The sequence below is a fragment of the Triturus cristatus genome, chromosome 3_1, assembly GCF_964204655.1.
Source record: "Triturus cristatus chromosome 3_1, aTriCri1.1, whole genome shotgun sequence".
NCBI lineage: Eukaryota > Metazoa > Chordata > Amphibia > Caudata > Salamandridae > Triturus > Triturus cristatus.
Genome location: NC_140583.1, coordinates 487,041,688 through 487,060,369, shown reverse-complemented (window position 1 = coordinate 487,060,369; position 18,682 = coordinate 487,041,688). Strand labels below are relative to the sequence as shown.

Genomic DNA, 18,682 nt, shown 5'->3' with positions numbered 1-18,682 from the left:
ACCGTTTAGTGTTGCACTCCCATAGTCAAGTCTTGGGATTACTAATGCTTGAACAGCCAGTTTCAAGTCATTTGCGGGAAGGAATGGTTTTAGTTTTCTCAGGCTGTTGATCTGGATATTTGCGCCTTTTGTTGCAGCACTGATATGTTTCTGCATGTTAAGATTTCTATCCAGTATTAGACCTAGCGATTTTTCTGAGTCAACAATATGAGGTAGCAATTGAGCGCTGTGAGTTGTTTAATCCATTCTTCGATACTGCCAGTTTTGTTGGGAGGGGCGATTAGGAGGAATTCAGTCTTGAGGGTGTTTAGTTTCAAGTGGTTGTTCGCCAGCTAGGTCTTGGTTTTTTCCAGAGTTGGATTGAGGGCTGTGATATCATCCAGAGAGGTGATCTTTAAGTATATTTGGGTGTCGTCTGCGTACATATGATAATGGATGTTTGAGGAGCTGAGAATTTCAGTCAGGGGTTCCATGAATGGGTTGAAGAGTGTAGGCGAGAGGGATGATCCCTGTGGAACTCCTAGAGTGACTGGTACGGCCGTAGATAGGGATTGATTAACCTTAAATCTTTGGGATCTATTTTGGAGGAAAGAGGTGAACCAATTTAGGACTGATCCTGATAGGCCCATTCTAAATCTTAGAAGGTCTAGAAGATTTTTTTGTAATAGGAGTTTCTGGTTGCTCTTAGAAGCTTAACGTGGTCAAGGGATGGAGATGATCTCCATTGGCATTCTGCAAACCTGCATATCATCAATAACTTAAGAAAGCAGTGCGAGTTGTGTTCACACATTCATATAGAGGTGGAACTTTCACACACTTATGAACGGAGATTTCAAATTCTTTTCCAGTGACAGCATTGGTTTTAGCAGTAGTGACTGCTACTGGTCAAGGGTGCGGTATTGGAGTCGAGTGGAAAAAAAAGACTTATCTATGCAGCCGGCCGCCGCCTTTCCTCCGTTCTCTTATTTCTTCTGGTCTCTAGTCCCGGCTGCTAGCCGAAAGCACCCAGGCTTCCCTGAGCCAATCATAACGCCTATGCGGTTCGGCGCTCAGACGGGGACTGGGAGGCTTTGCATGTTCATCAGGCTGTGTAATGCAGCGCAGTGGGGAAGACTCAAAGAGCGCATGACTGTTTGACTGGCCCAAAAGGGGCGGCTAAACAGTCATGTGCACTTGGGGAGTGAAAAAACACTCCTCCCCCTGCTCTTGCCAGCCCCGCCTCGCCACTGACTGTATAAAATGATAATAACGAAACATTATTATCATTTTATTTTTCCTTTTAAGAAGTGGGGAGATGCTCCTCCGCCTTAGCGGAGAAGCCGCCACTGGGTATTAGAGAAGCTTTCTCTTTTCGTGCTTGGCAGTTTAGATAATTCTGAACCTGCCTTTAAGGAGGAAGAACAAGGACAATGAGCATCGATATCACCATTGAGGTCATTTTTCCTTTGTAAGTTATGACTGCTTACTCAATTCTTTGTCTTGCAAAACGTTGTAATGGATATTCTTTTTCCCCCTCATTCTAGGTGTGGTTAAGGCACACAAAAAGGAGTCTGGAGAGCTTTACTACTGCATCCAGAAGGAAGGGCAGAGAAAGTGGTATAAGCGAATGGCTGTAATCCTCTCACTAGATCAAGGAAATAAATTGCGAGAACAATTTGGTCTTGGTCCCTATGAACCTTTGACACCCCTCACCAAGCCAGCTGACATAAGCCTAGGTAAGGATCCCCTATGTGGTTGACCTTCTAATTGAGAAACTGTCAATTTTGTTTCAATCACTGTTAGCTGCTGACCGTGCCTACATTTTATGTGTACTGGACTTCTAAATGTCATTCTCTTACTGTTGTGGTACTTTACAGTTAAATGTTGTAGTAAATAATTTGAATTAATTCCTGTGGTTAAGAAAGCTTTTCTGAGCTGCATCTGTATTCTTGACCTTAATATCATATGCATAGCCCTAAGGACCTTTTCATTGGTGTTCAGGTATATCTTGCTTTGTGTGTGGATGCACCATGTTATACTGAAAATTCTAAACAAGCTCTCCTCGACCAGACATTAAGTCTAAGTCATACATATCTGTAGGGGTGTAGAGATAGGCGGACCACAGAGTTCTTTATAACGGGTTTTGGCAGAGATTGTGCCAAGGAGAAACAATGTGAGGAGAAAAGCACATTCTTTCCGCCATTCGAGTTCGAGGTCGATGAATGGTGCACTGGCAAGTTGCTCATGGCCGAAAAACTTGAAGCACCTACTGAACGTGAAGGAGAACAAAGCTGGTAGGATACGCCATATCGAGGATACTTTCATAGCATTCAATATGGCGACAGATGTCAAAGCCATCAAAATCAAGGCATTATCTAAGAATTACAGTCCAAAGGCCATATGGCATCCCCCTTCCTATAAAAGGCACCGATCGGTCATTCTGATATTGCACCAGTTCACTTAAAAATCGTGCCAGTTGCTCTTTTGTATCATACTTTGATTATTTCTAGTATCCAAGTAGAACTGTTGGAACATAAACCTCCCTAAAAGGAGGCCAGAGACACCTGAAGTCAAAGCTCCTACAGCTGTCTCCCTATGAAGGGACAACATTCCCAGCAGATTGTTATTTTTACAAAGTAATTCTTAAAAGGAGAGTCACCATAAGAGGAGACCTACTTTGCTTGAGTCTCCGATTGGAGAAAGAGGCACATTATTTTTCCGGACACAGTGACACACATGTTCTCTGAGAACACACCCTTCATTCTCAACATCGCCTTTAGGGCCGCCCTTGTGATGTTCATAAATGAATAACATCACTCTGTTCCATGATTTTCTTTGAAACTCTTTAACTAAAAGTTCCTTTAACACCACTTCACTCATGGCTTTTTGACCTCCTTAAGAACAGCAATGCCGATATTTCAGACCCAAGCAGAATTCTTCCTTTCTTAGAGTCGCCCCCATCCAAATTCAAGTAAAGCTTTATAAGCGATTAAAAAGTTACTATTGCCTCCCTTGACATTCATACCACCAATAAATAATGCAAGCACCTGCCAAGTGATTTACTTTATACTGCTTTTGAGCCGCTCATGGCATTCATTTATTCATTAATTTGTTGCACATTCTCATTTATAAATATATAGTTTGTACTCATTATTTTGTTGGTTGTAGTAATTATATAATGTGAATATTTGATATGGGTTGATAATACATCAAGATCTCATATGTTATTTATTTAGTAGTGTAACTTATAAAGCCCAGTAGATTTAGGAAAATGTGCAGGGGAATTTTACAAGTTTCTGTTCCACCTCGTACCACAAATGATGAGGCCTATTTTTCTCATAATAATGTTTAGTGACATGTTATGTTGGATCTACAGGCATTTTAGCGGAGAGGGAAGCTCCGACATTTTGGGAGAGCATTGAAGCCATATCCAGTCTGCTTGAGTGTCATACACTGGAGTGGGCTGGTGCCATCTGTCTCCCTTGCAGGAGCAGTACCACAAAATAACTGATCAGATGGCTGACTTGGAAGTGAAGTAACAATTGCAAGAGGGAAAAGTTAGGTAAAAGGATCAACTTCCTCAGTGTCGAGATCAACGGCCACAATGGTGACCATCCCTCAGAAGAGATGGGCAGCATCTGTTGGCTGCAGCTGGAAAAACACCTGCTCCCACAAGGAGCTCCCTTACTTATTGATGTGGTGAAGTAGTAGCAGTCATCTCATAGATGGGCAAAATATAATCAAAGAAAGATGGGTACTGCATATTGTATGGAATGGTGCTTCAAAACACACCTGCCTACCATTCTACTAAAGAATCCATAAATGTTCCATCAGGATCTTCTTGCAGAATGCAACATCCTTCTGCAAAAGCAAATGATAGAAGCAGTTCCAAGTTAACTGTACCTTTGGTGGATACACTCTAGTTGGAAATAAGTCTAAACTAAGAAAGCAGACCCGTACTTTAGGTAAAAGCCATAAATATAGATGTAAAAGTAGAAATTATGATGCTGGCGGTGCACCGGATATTCACCAGTTATGGTAAGGGTATTGGATGCACATTCCAATTGCAGGAAAGGATTGGATATTTTTGTGCTTCGTGGTCAGTAAACACCATTGCCAATACAAGGCTATACCTTTCTTCCTCAAATCAGCGTGAATACTTGTTTTTTTTAAAAAGAAAAACAAAATAAATACATATGCATGTACCTAAATGACTGGATAGTAAAAAAAAAAAAAACAATTTTGCCATAAAGCTGAAGAAGATTTTATGACAATTTCCAGCTGGTGAGTTTTCTCATCAAGTATTCACAGTCGATCCATGTTCCATTCCAAGTGTTAATGTTTTCTATGGGCGCCACTGGACACACAAAAAGTAAGAGTGTTTCCTTTAAAGTAGAGACTTTGGTCTAGTCAATAGAAATACCCTGTTCTTCAAAACCTACTCTGTTCCCCTCTGCCCCCCAATCTCTTCTGTATTGGGCTCTATGGTATCCTACATTTTCTATGTACAGAATTATAGTTTCTATTTGTGATCACTTGTCTCTAGGACAGTGGACCAACTCAAAAGAGTCTGGGAGGGAAAAGTCACTCTGTCTTAGGCAGTGCTACAGCCCTGCAATGGTGGTGCTTTCATAGAACATCATGGTTGGAATTTCATTCTCCCATGGAATACTGACTTAGACATAATGAGATGAATACATACTAGAGAGGAAGCTGAGCTTATCTGAGTATTGGGACTGTTGAACGCACTGATTTTAAAAGGAGTTGCAATAGCGCATGTTTCTCATGTTTTTTTATTTAGCTCTCAAATCCTTTGCAAGTTTAGCATGATCCAATCCAGATGTCATTCAGACATGCTTCACAGCTGCAGTGTATTTTCTTAACAAGCAAGGGGGAAATGAGATTCAGAGACTCCTCATGATAACCTATGAGCATATGGAGGTGACTGTCAACCAGGACCCTCCTGCCAGGCTAGAAAATGGTTATTGCAAACGCCCCAATAGAATTTTCAGAGAGCACCACTGAAGAGTTTCTGCACCATGGCCCTCATTCTGGGGCCATTGTAATGTCACCTAGAACACATTTTTTCCACCAATGTTACCAAGTCATGCACACATTTTGCATTGACCTAGCTGTTTTTCCACTGTCAGATTTAACCGGGTAATATTTAGTAACATTTGTTTGAGAAAACAAACGCATAATTCCAAGTTTGGCAGCTCAAATGTAGTAAAGTACGTGGCACTACCATAGTCTCCCATTTAAACCTGAGCAACTCACACTCAAAGTAAAACTGCACCCGAGGTAATAATCACACACGTCCTTTGGTTATTCCTCAAAGCGGTATTACCACTACCAAAAAGCACGATCATAGACGTGAGGGTTAATGGCTTTTGATATAGTGTTTCCCACAAAAAAGCTCTTCACCACCACAGAACATAATAAATGGTGAGACTACACCACTAGATTCCATAAACAGAGACGATGGGCAATTTTGTTTTGAGAAAATGATCAGTAAGAGTTATCTATGCTTTTCCACCGCTTCCAATGAGCCCATCAGTAGTAATGAAAAGCTAAACATTAGCTTATCATACCAGAGTGGGATAGACAGTGGTTGTTACTGGATTACTTTCGCAGGTCTTAAAGACCCCATAAGACGTTTCCGTACAAGCGAACCATGCAACACGGCATTCCAGTCCAGGTTCTCCATCCCAGACTTCCATCATTGATCTTGGCATAATGGCTCCTGTCTGAACGGATTCATTATGGTGACCTGAATCTGCTGCAAGACTGCACTGACATTCTGAGAGAGTCCCTACCCCTTCAAATAGAATAGGATCTACATCTGGTGTGAGCTGAACACCACCAATCCAAAGAAAATCATTTCCTCATTGGGACCTTAATATAGTTACAGCAGAGCTGATGGGCCTTCATTTTGAAACGATCTATAAACCATCCTTCTTGGAAAGCAGCATCCATAGTGGCACAGATGTTTAGTGAAGTATCGGTCCCCTTTTCACGTAAGCCATGGATGACTTTCCATAAAGAGTAACGTATTAGCAAATGTTCTTGTTGACATTTAGAAATAAGGTTTGTGCATACATTCTCCCGTACACTATTGTTTGGATTCAGACTGTAAGAAATGCATACAAGGTGGTCACACGAGGAGCATGGTAAGTGAGAATATTCAGAGTTTTAAACTTTTTACCCTTCGGTTGTGTCTTCATTCACTCTCTAGCAGGGATGAGCTTACTACTCTGTTTTAGTGTTTGACCATCAGTGAAAATCATGGTTCTTCACTGAAAGAATATTTAGCCCATTCTTCTCCTTACTGGTAGTTTTAGGATGGTAAAAGTATATATAGCTGAGATGGTATTCCTTGTAAAAAGTAAGTGAACACACAATGGAGGACATGATGGTATGCTGGAGATGATGCTTCTTTAAATGAGCTTTGTCAATTTTTAGCTCTGAGAAGCTGGGTCCATTTCATTTTTTTCTTTTTTAAATAATCCTCAAGCAGTTGCTTCTGATTTAGAACAGTTGGCTTAAAGTATGCTTCTATGCCTGTGGAGAATGCATCACCTTTTATCTAGGACTCTGACCTCTGCACTTCTCCCGCCAGATCACTACTGTTACTCTAATGCACAGCTTCATTAGTTAAATAGCGCTCTAAGAACAACCTGCTATCATCTTATTTCGTGTGAAAAGTCAATGAAAAAGTGCCCATATTGCCCGGTCACACTCTCCCCCCGGGCCATTGCAGCCTCCTTATCCATGGACGGCTATATACTTCTTTTACTAAACTGCAGATCTCTGCCCACACATACTACAGAGATCTCGATGCTTCTGCAAGACTATGACCCAGAGGTCCTGTTCCTAACACAAACCTGGTTAAACCCCAGCTCAGAGCCTGACATTGTTCAAACACTCCCCCAGGGGTACCTGATACAGAGGGTGGACAGAACGACAGGCAAGGGTGGTGAGATTGCTATCCTATATAAAGACCACCTCACCTGTCGCTTACTTGGGAATCCTCTCCTAGACTGCGAGAATGTTCACTTCTCGATAGAATTCACCCCACTCCTCTAGCTCACAGGCATCCTGATCTATCGGCCCCCATGAGCGGCTGGTACCTTCTGCAAAGCTTTGTTAGAAGCAGTGATTAACCTAGCCAGTACCGCAGCGAATTTTACTCTCCTTGGGGATTTTAACTGCACTTTGATGATTTGGGAACAGCAACAGCACACAAATTAGCCCAAGATCTCGCGACCTGTCAGCTGTCACAAAAGGTTCTGCGAGATACCCATGTCAAAGGTCCATTGTCTCGACCCTGTGTTTTCCAACTGGGAGAATCTTATAGGAAATTACCCCATTCCTATCCCATGGTCTGATCACTTCCTCATCCCCCTTTCATGCTGCCCTCAGGTCAACACTCCCCACGCTCAACCCTCGCTGACTGATTCGGCCCTGGTCCAAGCTCCCTCTGGACAAGTGGGCCCAAGAACTGGATAAGACCAGGCCAAAGCCTGATCCCAGTCCAGTTGCAGTTAACAATGACTTCTGCAGCTGGATAGAGCACTCGCTGAATTTGGTCCTTCCTAAAACTTTGATCAAAAACAAGAATGGTCCTCATAAATCTCCATGGTACTCCTTGGAATTACGCTCTTTTAAACAGTGCTGCAAGGTACGGGAAAGAAGCTGGAGAGAAGATTTCTCACCTAGCAAGAAGCTCGAATACAGGAGAGCCGTCGGCACGTATAGAGCAGAAATTAAAAAGGCACAGGCCTCCTTTCACGAGGAAAAAATCCTGTCAGCCACCAACTCCCCCAGAGAAACTTTCCTTATCATAAAAAAACTCAAAACCCCTGTTCCACCTGTTGCCCCCGATACTTCTTGTCAACGATGCAATAAACAGGCAGAGTTCTTTACCACCAAAATTCAAAACATTCTTAAACTCCTGCCCCAAATGGACGACGAGTATGACATCTCAAATGAGCACGTAGGTCGAGGTCCTCTTCATACCACACACCTGCTGGAGGCTATTCCTCCTCTCCCCCAGGAAACACTTTTGACTCAGCTTTCCTCAGTAAAAAGTGGCTCGCCCAGGGACCCTGCACCTATTAACGTCCTGAAAAGGGTAGCACCCATAATTGCCCCTACTATCGCGGACGTGATTAATGCTTCACTGGCCACAGGAATATTCTCCCCCCAATTGGAAAGGGGCAATGGTAAAGACACTTCTGAAAAAGCCAAATCTGGACCCAGCGGATCTGGGAATTTACCACCCCATCTCCCTTCTTCCTGGGGTTTGCCAAGATCGCTGAGAAATATGTCAACCATACTCTCTCAAACGTCTTGGAATCCCACAACCTGCTACACCCCTCCCAGACAGGATTTCACCCTCGATAAAGTACTGAAACTGCTCTGCTAGCGGTAGCAGAAGAAAGCAGAAATATCCTGGACTCAGGAGGGTCAGCAGCCATCATACTCCTTGACCTGAGTGCAGCATTTGATACGGTGAATCACTGCATCCTGATTCACCGTCTCAGAAATATAGGAGTAGCTGACACTGCACTGCAATGGCTGCGTTCTTTTCTGGAGGAACGTTTCTTCCAGATATTTGAAGGGGACATGAGTTCCAAACCCTTGCCTTTGTTGTGTGGTGTCCCTTAGGGCTCATCGCTGAGCCCGACTCATTTTAATGTGTATATGGCCGCATTGGCGGCGATCGTGGCCCCCTTCGGAATCCATATGGTGACCTACGCCGACGACACCCAATTGGTCTTGACGCTTAACCAAGCAATGCAGTGGCCTAATTACCTTTTCGCATGCCTAGAGGAAGTCTCTAAGTGGATGGGGCGTCCCACCTGAAGCTCAATGGTGAAAAGACTGAGGTCATGATCCTGGGCAACCCCTCAAATGTTACACTGAGGACCATGTGGCCAGCATGCATGGGCCCAGTCCCGGTCCCCAAGACCGAGATAAAGAGTCTTGGCATCTGGTTAGACCAGAACTTGACATTTAAGGTGCAAGCAAGGAAGACAGTTGCCACCTGTTATTGCCTGCTTAGAATGGCCAGAAAAGTGCTTCACCTCCTTCCTTCCCAAGCAAAGAAAATCATAGTCCAATCACTGATACTCTCAAGGATTGACTATGGAAATGCACTCTAATTGGGGGCCCCGATCGCAGTATCACGAAACTGCAAACGGTCCACAATTGCGTGGCCAGACTACTGTTGGGAATATCAAAGCTTCCCTCAGCTAAACCTGCCCTATGCTCCCTTCATTGGCTTCCAGTGAAAGAAAGAATTAGCGTTGAGGCCCTCTGTGTCGTCCACAAGTCCCTGCAGGGGAACGGGCCACCGATAATCTCGACCATGATCCACCCCTACAAAGCGAATAGGAAACTGCGCTCGGACGAACTTCACTTGGTTGAAATACCAAGGATTAAGATGACCAGAAGCGGTGGCCGACTCTTTTCCCATAACGCAACCAAACTCTAGAACGCACTGCCGCTCCATCCCCACAGGGAATCTAGCTATTTTGTCTTTCGAAAGCAACTGAAAACCCTACTAAGTCTCTCTGTCACTGGTCACTAGTCATGCACAGTGCTGGGAGGCCTCCGGGTAGCCATGCGCTATACAAGTGTTTTTTTCATTCACCTCAAATGCGAGTATAATAACGTTGTCTAGTAACTTCTTGACACTGATGGCTTTCACAATATGCAGTATTGCACTGCTGCCTACACTAAGGGCTTTAAAGCCTTCGGCAGCGGTTAACAAGCGGGTGTCAACAATTATGGTATGTCTGTTTTCTGTTGTCCTCTGCTTACTCTCTTTTGATTTATATCTGTTGGAGTCTTTATAAGCTGATTGATCCTTCTCTTTTGATGACTCATGCTGCAGGTCTGCTTATACTTTTTGTTCCTTTGCTGTTTTTTTCTAGCTATCATATACTGCAGCTTGCTTCTCAGCCTAATTCCTTCAATGTATGTTAATGTTCTTTTTGCCATCTTTGAACATTTCACATTCTTTCACAATATGTGTGGAAGGATGGCACATCACACACACCTTATGTGGATTATTTGCTGCTTTCATGTTGCCACACAATGGACATTTCACTAAAATTGAAAGCATTTTGACATGAAAGTCCCTGTAAAAAGCAACAAAATCAGGGGCATTCAATAGGTGTGAAGTGAAGACATCCAGCAAGCTGACAAAGGCCAGTTTCAGGGACAAAAGTTTCTATTTTCTTAAAAACTCCATTGTGTTCTGGGATCTCTCTCGCATGAGACAGAAAAGAGAATGGACTCTGGGAGGCAACTGTCAGTACTAATCATCATGGACAGTGAAAGCTCCTGGAGTCTTGAAGGGACCAAAGTCTATTCATCAAACCTCAACGCAAGCTTATCAGCCTACACTTTTGTCTCAATTTTGGATGACGCTAAGAAGTTTGCACTGAAATATAAATCTTTGCAGTTAGGAAGTCTAAATTTCAGAAAAATATTGCCTTGGTTAGGCTCCTGATGGTACACTTTATGTTAATTAATGGACTAATTGAGATGAATTGTTCCAGTGTTGACACATACAACGGAATTTTATTTATGGCTTCAATGAAGATTCCTGCACTGCAGAACCAGGATTACAGCTAGGTAACAATGTCTTCTACTGTTCTGTGTTCCCACGCATCTCCCGATGGTAGCAGTAATCCCCCAGAAGAAAAGCCACAACACAGAAAGACCAAAATGCCCCAAGAAAACATCCAGAATTCTTCTTTGGAATTTACACATTCCGGCAATATCAGTAGCTGTGATATTTGGGCCCATCCTCTGCCTGCACCTAGGGAATCCTCCTAACCCCATACATTTTCAAAAGTAGACAGTAAAGCGGACAGTTGCACCTTCACTAACCACCTACCCACAACAGTGAGCTTAGGCTTATGAGGGCTAGTCTTTCTTGCCCCTTTACTCTTCACACAGTGCAGTTTTTTCTGATGGATACATCTGCCAGTGGATTCCTCACCTTGTGAATATCCCTGCGCCAGCATTCCACGGAACCTTTTTTTTTTTCCCCAAGCTCTCTACGCCGACGTGGACGTCATAATGCTTCGGCTCCGCTCGCGACTCCGCATGACGTCACCGGAGCCATAAGAGAGCCACGTCGGCGTGATGACGTCAGTTCCCTTTTTTCCGCGGCGTTGACGCGTAACGGTTTTCCAGCACTCTCCTGCTACTTTGTAGTTTTGTAGTGGGTTACTGTTTGTGAATTCACCATGTCTTCGACTAGGAAGTCAGGTTTCAAACCTTATAGGGAATGTGGGGGCCACATGTCAATGACTGACCCCCATGAAGATTGTTTGTGGTGCCTTGACTGTTCCAGCTGCAGAAGAATGAACCCCAAGGCCTTGAAGGAGAGAGAGGCGAAGCTCTACATGGCCAAGGCGAAGAAGGAAAAGAGGGGTAGGAAGAAGGTGAGATCGAGGCCGGAGTCGTCGACTTCACACTCTTCGAAGTTGAAGAAGCATCACAAGAAAAGAAAGCATAGCTCTCGGCGCCATGTCTTCGAAGAGCAAGACTTCGAGATCGCCGTCGCCTCGACGTCAAAGTAAGGATGTTGCATCTCCTTCTCCATCTCCTAGGAAGTCTCCAGAGAGGTCACCTTCGCCGAAGCGGACTCCGGCACGGTCTCCGGCGCAGTCTCCGGCGCCAGTGGAGTCTTCTGCTTCTGACGTCGAGCAGGAACAAGAAAAAGGGCTTTCTCCAGAGCCTGCTGATCCTGTGGCTCCTGTTGAGGACATTTCGGCTCCGGTTCCAGGTACTCTTCAGCCGGATTCGGGATCAATCCCTTATCCGCAGTTCCCGACTCCGGGTGCGGATTCGACGCATTTTCTTAATGCGATGTATGGGATTTTTCAACTGGCTGCCTTCCCATCCGGCGCATCATCTGGTCCCGTGGGTCCTATGGCATACACCTTGGGAGTGCCGCAGCATTATGCCCAGGCCCCGTTTATGCCCTTTTTGCCGATGACTCCTTCGTGGCAGTTTCCGGCGCCGTCTGGTGATCCATCTCGGCTTAGTTTGGATCTGCCTTCTTCAGGGCCCTCCTCGACGCCGTTGCCGACTCCCTCGGCTCCACGTCCGACGCCGCCGACTCCACGCTCGGTTCCACCGACTCCGCGTACGGCGCCGCCGTCGCCGGTTCCTCAGATCCGTTCAAGGAGAGAGGCCCAGAGAGTCTTGGAAGAGGGGCGTTATAGGGAGGAAGTGGAAGAAGGTGAGGTGGATACATCTTCTGACGACTTTGAAGGCATTCAAGATGCTAGTGGTCTTGATACAACTCCGGAGTGGGAGCATTCTTCTACTAGATCCTCGCTACCGCAAGCACTGGCTCCCTATCATTTAGTTATTAAGAAGGCCGCAGAGTTGCTGGACTTGCAGTTACCCTCTGCTGAATATAAGCCAAACCTTCTAACTGAAGTACTACATTCGCCAACTTCAACTGTTGAACCCTTGTTGCCTTTTAATGAGGCTATCTTGGAGCCAGTTATGGACGTCTGGCGTAAGCCACTCTCTTCGCCGGCAGTCTCCAGACAGGTGGCAAGGAGATATAGGGTGGCTCCTGGGGATCCAAGTTTTCTATCTTCCCACCCTTCTCCAGAAATCCTGGTGGTGCAAGCTTCATGTTCGAAGCATTCTTTAGGCGCCTTCCCTCAGACTCCTGCGGATAGGGAGTCTAAAAAGACTGATCAAGCAGCTAAAAAGACCTTTTCTTCAGGGAGCATGGCGCTTAAATCTACTAATGCCACCTGCTTACTAGGGCGCTACGTTCATGCTCTAAAGGACTCTATGAAATCATTAGCCCCTAAGCTGCCAGAAGGAGAAAGTTTCTTTTATGGAGGTGGTTGCTGACACTCAGGCTGCTGCAAGGCAGGTAATTCAGTCGGGACTTGACACGGCTGATTCTGTGGCAAGGATAATGGGATCTTCGATAGCCACTAGGAGGCAAGCGTGGCTTCGTTCTTCTGGCTTCTCTACTGATGTTCAAGCCACTTTGGTAGATTTGCCTTTTGACAGAGAAAAACGTTTTGGCGAAAAGGCTGATTCCGCCTTGCAAAGATTTAAAGAGAGAAGGGGAACGGCGAAATCATTAGGTTTACAGACTCCTGCTAAGGGATTTGGTCTTAGGAAATTCAGAGGCTTTGGGAGATCCTCATTTAGTTCCTTCCGGCAGCCTCAGCAGCAGCAGCAACAGCAGCAGCAGAATCCCCTCTATAGGTCGTATAGAGGAAGGCAAAGGGGACGGAGAGGTTCTGCCCGCAACCCATCTTCATCTTCTGCCTCCTCTGCTCCCAATGAAGCTTCAGGGAAGCAGCCCTAGATCCCCCATCCTAGATCATGTGAGACCTGAGGGGGGTTGGGTGTCCCACTTTCTGCGAGGTTGGAAATCTGTTACAACTGACCTTTGGGTTTTAAACCTCGTGGAGACTGGGTACGCCCTTCCCTTTCGGGAGTTTCCTCCCCCTTACCCTCCTTGCCAGGGTTACTGCTCGGAAGACCATCTGCTTCTTTTGCAGAAGGAGGTTCTAGCTTTGCTTCAAAAGGGTGCGATAGAGGTGGTTCCAGAGCAGGAAAGGGGTCAGGGATGCTACTCCCGGTATTTCCTGATTCCCAAGAAGGACGGCAGATTGCGTCCGAACCTGGACCTCAGAGTCTTGAACTTTTACCTGAAACAGGAGAAATTCAAGATGCTGACCCTTGCGCAGGTTCTTCGAGCGTTGCAGCAAAGAGACTGGATGGTGTCGATCGACTTGCAGGATGCGTACTTCCATGTCCCAATCCTGAAGTCGCACAGGAAGTATCTCCGTTTTACGGTTGGGCCGCAACATTACCAGTTTGCGGTTCTCCCGTTTGGTCTTACTACCGCACCTCGAGTCTTCACGAAGGTGATGGCAGTGGTGGCTGCTCATCTCAGGAGGTTGGGGAATCCAGTTTTCCCCTACCTGGACGACTGGCTTCTGAAGGCAGAGTCCCCAGAGATGGTGCAACATCATCTGCAGGTAACATCTCAGCTGTTATTCGACTTGGGTTTTTCGATCAATGTACCCAAATCTCACCTGGTGCCCTCTCAACGCAACCTGTTCATAGGGGCGGTACTGGAAACTACTGTGTGTCGAGCATTTCCTCCTCCTCAAAGAATTCTCGACATTCAGGAGATGATCCCTTTATTCCAATATGGAGCGGTTGTTCCAGTTCTGAAGGTCCTTCGTCTGCTCGATCTGTTCGCCTCCTGCATTCTGTTGGTCAACCATGCACCCTGGCACATGAGGGCGCTCCAGTGGTGCCTCCGCAGGCAGTGGTATCAGCACAAAGGAGATCTCAGGGATTCGATCAGGATCTCCAGAGAAGCTGCAGCGGATCTATCTTGGTGGAGCGCGGAGGGCAATCTGTCTCAAGGAAAGCCCTTTCATCTGCCTCCATCGGTGGCCACAGTGATAACGGATGCATCCACTTTAGGGTGGGGTGCGCATCTGGGGGATCTGGAAATCAAAGGTCTTTGGTCTCCAGAGGAAAGGTTGCTTCACATCAACCTTCTGGAATTGCGGGCGATTCGGTTGGCGCTCAAGGCCTTCCTCCCTTCCCTTCGCGGTCAGTCGGTTCAAGTCCTGACGGACAACACTACCGCGATGTGGTATGTCTACAAACAGGGAGGAGTAGGGTCATTTCGTCTCTGCAGGGAGGCGTTACGACTTTGGTCCTGGGTTCAGGATCATCAGATTTGCTTGATAGCAAATCATCTGGCCAGGGTGCTAAACGTTCTTGCGGACAGTCTGTCGGCAGTTCTCTGCCGACCACGAGTGGAGGCTCCATCCGGAGGTGGTTCGTCACATCTTTCGGACGTGGGGGACACCTCGGGTGGACCTGTTTGCCACTCACGAGAACGCGCATTGCCCGTCATTCTGCAGTCTCCAGTTTCCGATGCAGGGGGCGTTGGGGGACGCGTTTCAGTTAAGTTGGGGCTCACAACTCCTTTACGCGTTTCCTCCCATACCTTTGATTCCTCGGGTTCTGAGGAAGGTTCGCCAAGATCGGGCCCAAGTTATTTTGGTCGCCCCGGATTGGCCAAGAAGGGTGTGGTACACAGATCTTCTCCACCTCTCCTCGTGCCCTCCGCTCCGTCTCCCTCTGAGGGCAGACCTCCTCTCGCAGTCTGAGGGGCAGGTTCTACACCCCCAACTCCAGAGCTTACACCTTCATGCCTGGAGATTGAACGGGGCAACCTGAATTCCTTCTCTCTCCCGCCTGATGTGGTGGATGTTATTTTATCGGCCAGGTGACACTCCACCAAGTCCATTTACTCATATAGGTGGTTTAAGTGTGTTAAATGGTATGGAGAGAGATCCATTGACCCTTTAAAAGCCCATCTTTCTGATGTGCTTCAGTTTGCTCTTTCCCTGGCTCGGCAGGGCTGTGCTGTGGCCACGGTCAAGGGCTAGCTATCGGCCTTATCGGCTTTTCTATGTATTCCTGATCAACCGTCATTATTTAAATCTCCTATTGTACTAAGGTTTATCAAAGGACTTACAAACAGGTTTCCACCTACTCCTTTTGTAATGCCACAGTGGGACCTTAATCTTGTCTTAACTTTTCTGATGGGGTCTCCGTTTGAGCCTCTTCATAATTGTCCTTTGAGGCTGTTGTCCTTTAAGACGGTCTTTCTTGTAGCCATAACCTCGGCAAGGAGGGTGAGTGAGCTTCAAGCACTTAGTTCTAAACCCTCGTTTTTAACATTACATGCTGAAAGGATGGTACTCAGGACCAGGGCTGCTTTCCTGCCTAAAGTAGTTACTCCGTTTCATTTGGAGCAGTCTATTCCTCTCCCTGTTTTTTATCCGCCTCCTCATCCCTCCAAAGAGGAGGAAAGACTTCATCGTCTGGACCCAAAAAGAGCTATGAGCTTTTACTTGGACAGAACGAAAGACTTTCATTTGAACGATCAGCTTTTCGTGGGATATGTTGGACATTCTAAAGGAAAAGCTGTGCACAAGCGCACTCTATTAATATGGATCATCCTTGCCATCAAGATCTGCTATGCCCTGGCTGGTAAGGTTCCTCCTGAGGGTATTAGGGCTCATTCAACTAGAGCTAAGTCTTCCACCTCTGCTTTGGCCAGGGGTGTTCCTGTGGCAGACATTTGTAAGGCCGCGACTTCGGCCTCCCTCCATACTTTCGCAAAGCATTATTGCTTGCACTCTGAGATGAGGAGGGAGGGCCACTTCGCACGCTCTGTTTTGTAGGACTTTTTTGTATAGGAAGGTGGACACCCTCCTCCGGGAGTAGGACTGCTGTGGGATTCTATTCACAAGGTGAGGAATCCACTGGCAGATGTATCCATCAGAAGAACAAGTTACTTACCTTCGGTAACGCTTTTTCTGGTGGATACAGTATCTGCCTGTGGATTCCTCACTGGCCCACCCGCCTCCCCATTGTCCACCTTTGTATACCTTAAAGGATGCCTTGCTTGACATGTTGTTTTTTCTGTTCTGTGGAATGCTGGCGCAGGGATATTCACAAAGTGAGGAATCCACAGGCAGATACTGTATCCACCAGAAAAAGTGTTACCGAAGGTAAATAACTTGTTAGTCTGCAGACTGCCAATGTGATGCAGTGAACAGCTTGAAATCCAACTCTGTCTGGTGTGTGGTAGTAAGTTGGAACTGTGGGTTGTCAAAGGATAACTTGTTTACCAATTCTTCTGACCTATCTCAGCAGATCTACATTTGAAAATGTTGGTAAAATTCTGGTCCAGATTATCCTAAATGCCCTGAAAATCCCTTCCAGAAAGACTTAGGATATTGGTTTTCTCAAAACCAGACTGTTGTTAAATCTGCTGTTATGTGCTGTGAATTGACAATAATACGTTTGTAATATGGCGGAATGTCCACAAGATGGAGGGTGAATCAAGCAATCAAGTGACGAATCATATTATTACTTTTTCAACTTTGTGCAGATTATATTTTTTAAATTAATCTTAATATATACATAATTTATTTAAAACATCTCAAGTATATTTATATGGATGAACAACCATTGGTGCTCCAAACACAAAAGAGTGAGATCCTTGACCAGGGCGGATAGAGTATGTAAAGAAGCAAGATTTGATGCTTAAAAGTATCCATTCCATACATGTCTTTTGTTATTAGTCTTGTTTTCATAATCAATAGTTAATATCAACATTTATTAGGAAAAAAAGGATTGAACACAAGTCCTGTACTTGAACAGTCATATAAGGACAATTTTCTGTCCTACTTTCAATATCCTGTGACCCATTTAGATTGGGAGCTACTCTTTAAAACTTGTGGGATGGGGAGTTAAAAACTTGTGCAGAAAACGCAATGTGGTATAAGATAGAAATGTACTATAGTTTGGTGGTGCAGACACTTGACTTGTGTGAAATATACCTTGAATGGTACACACAATCTTTGTGAGGACCGGAAAACTGAAAAATAAGCTTATCCTTTGAAGGATTGACAGTGGAAGGGAGGTGCCCGTAACCTGCACGGTGAGCACAACTAATAGGCAGTGTCTGTCATCACTGAACTTGGCCACAGGAAGTTTACAGCAATTTGAAAAATGAGCTATGCATAGCATGAGTTTCTTAAATCCGTGCAAATTAAATTGTCATGTAACGTTTTTTATTAGGAGGAGGGCTTTCATCCTTGTTAGGCACAAAACTCAGAATTGCCCACTCTTTAGTGCATCTGTGGATCCTCGGATGCTAGGTTCCAGTAGTGCTCTTTGGTATCTGTTTATGCTGTGATGGAGAAAGTAAATACGTCTGCCAAATAATGAGAGGACACGAAGTAGAAATTAGGTGGCAGTATGTCACGGGGATTTGATTGGTTGAGTCATACTGGGTGGTGTTGCATCTGCTGCAGGGGGTATGGTCTAGGCTGCAGCGGCACCATCGGAATAATGAAGTACACACAAGTATGCCAACAACTCTTGCGGACTGTCCACAAGCAACCACTCGGCCCTTTATGTACCCTCGGGCCATACCCGGCTCTCAGGGTGTGGGGATGCTCTACATTGTATAGTCACTCTACATCCCTTCCAACTTTTATTTTGCCAGAAAAATCTAAAACATGTTTTCTGGTACACAACAAACATAGTCTCTCAGCCTCTAGCTGGGTACTGGGTTGTGCTAGAGTCTGTACTTCTGGCTTTGGCTGCTGTACTCCTGATTCGGAAGAGTGTCTATTTCCATGCTGTTTGCACGAGTGCTGGTGTTTATGTTCACTATACCGGCGGCACTCATGTGGCTTGCTGCTCTTGGCGCTGCCTCAGCAGTCTCGCTCCACTGAGGGCTGGGCATCACGATTTATCCAGTAATGGGGTATCTTTCATAGATTCACATGCCTGAATCATTCCCCGTCGCCGAGGCGGGAATCTCGGTAGATAAAAAAGTAGTGCCAAAAAATAATTAGTAGTAGTAGTAGTAGTAGTAGGCCCAAAGAAAAAAGGCCCTAAGGCCTATATCTTAGAAGCCTATCTACTTCGTTATGTAAAATAACCCAAGAATTGGTAGCAACCAATCAGACATCAGCACCCTTCTATAACCCTCTCAGCAGAGCCAGCTCTCCTCAGATTTTCACCGCACGTCGTGTGGAAGGGAGTCTCCCTGAGTGCCTACCCAGTTTCTTCTTTTCTT

The 18,682-nt window shown here is 45.5% G+C and overlaps 1 protein-coding gene across 10 annotated transcripts in view; it reads left to right on the top strand.

Annotated features, from left to right (window-relative positions):
* The window catches only part of TP53BP1 (tumor protein p53 binding protein 1), a 956,094-nt gene that overhangs the window by 694,495 nt on the left and 242,917 nt on the right, over positions 1–18,682 (top strand). For all 10 annotated transcript variants that reach the window (XM_085644315.1, XM_085644316.1, XM_085644314.1 and 7 more), the window contains one exon: positions 1,524–1,715. In XM_085644315.1, coding sequence (XP_085500441.1) covers positions 1,524–1,715 — 192 coding nt within the window. The remainder of the gene's footprint in view (positions 1–1,523; positions 1,716–18,682) is intronic.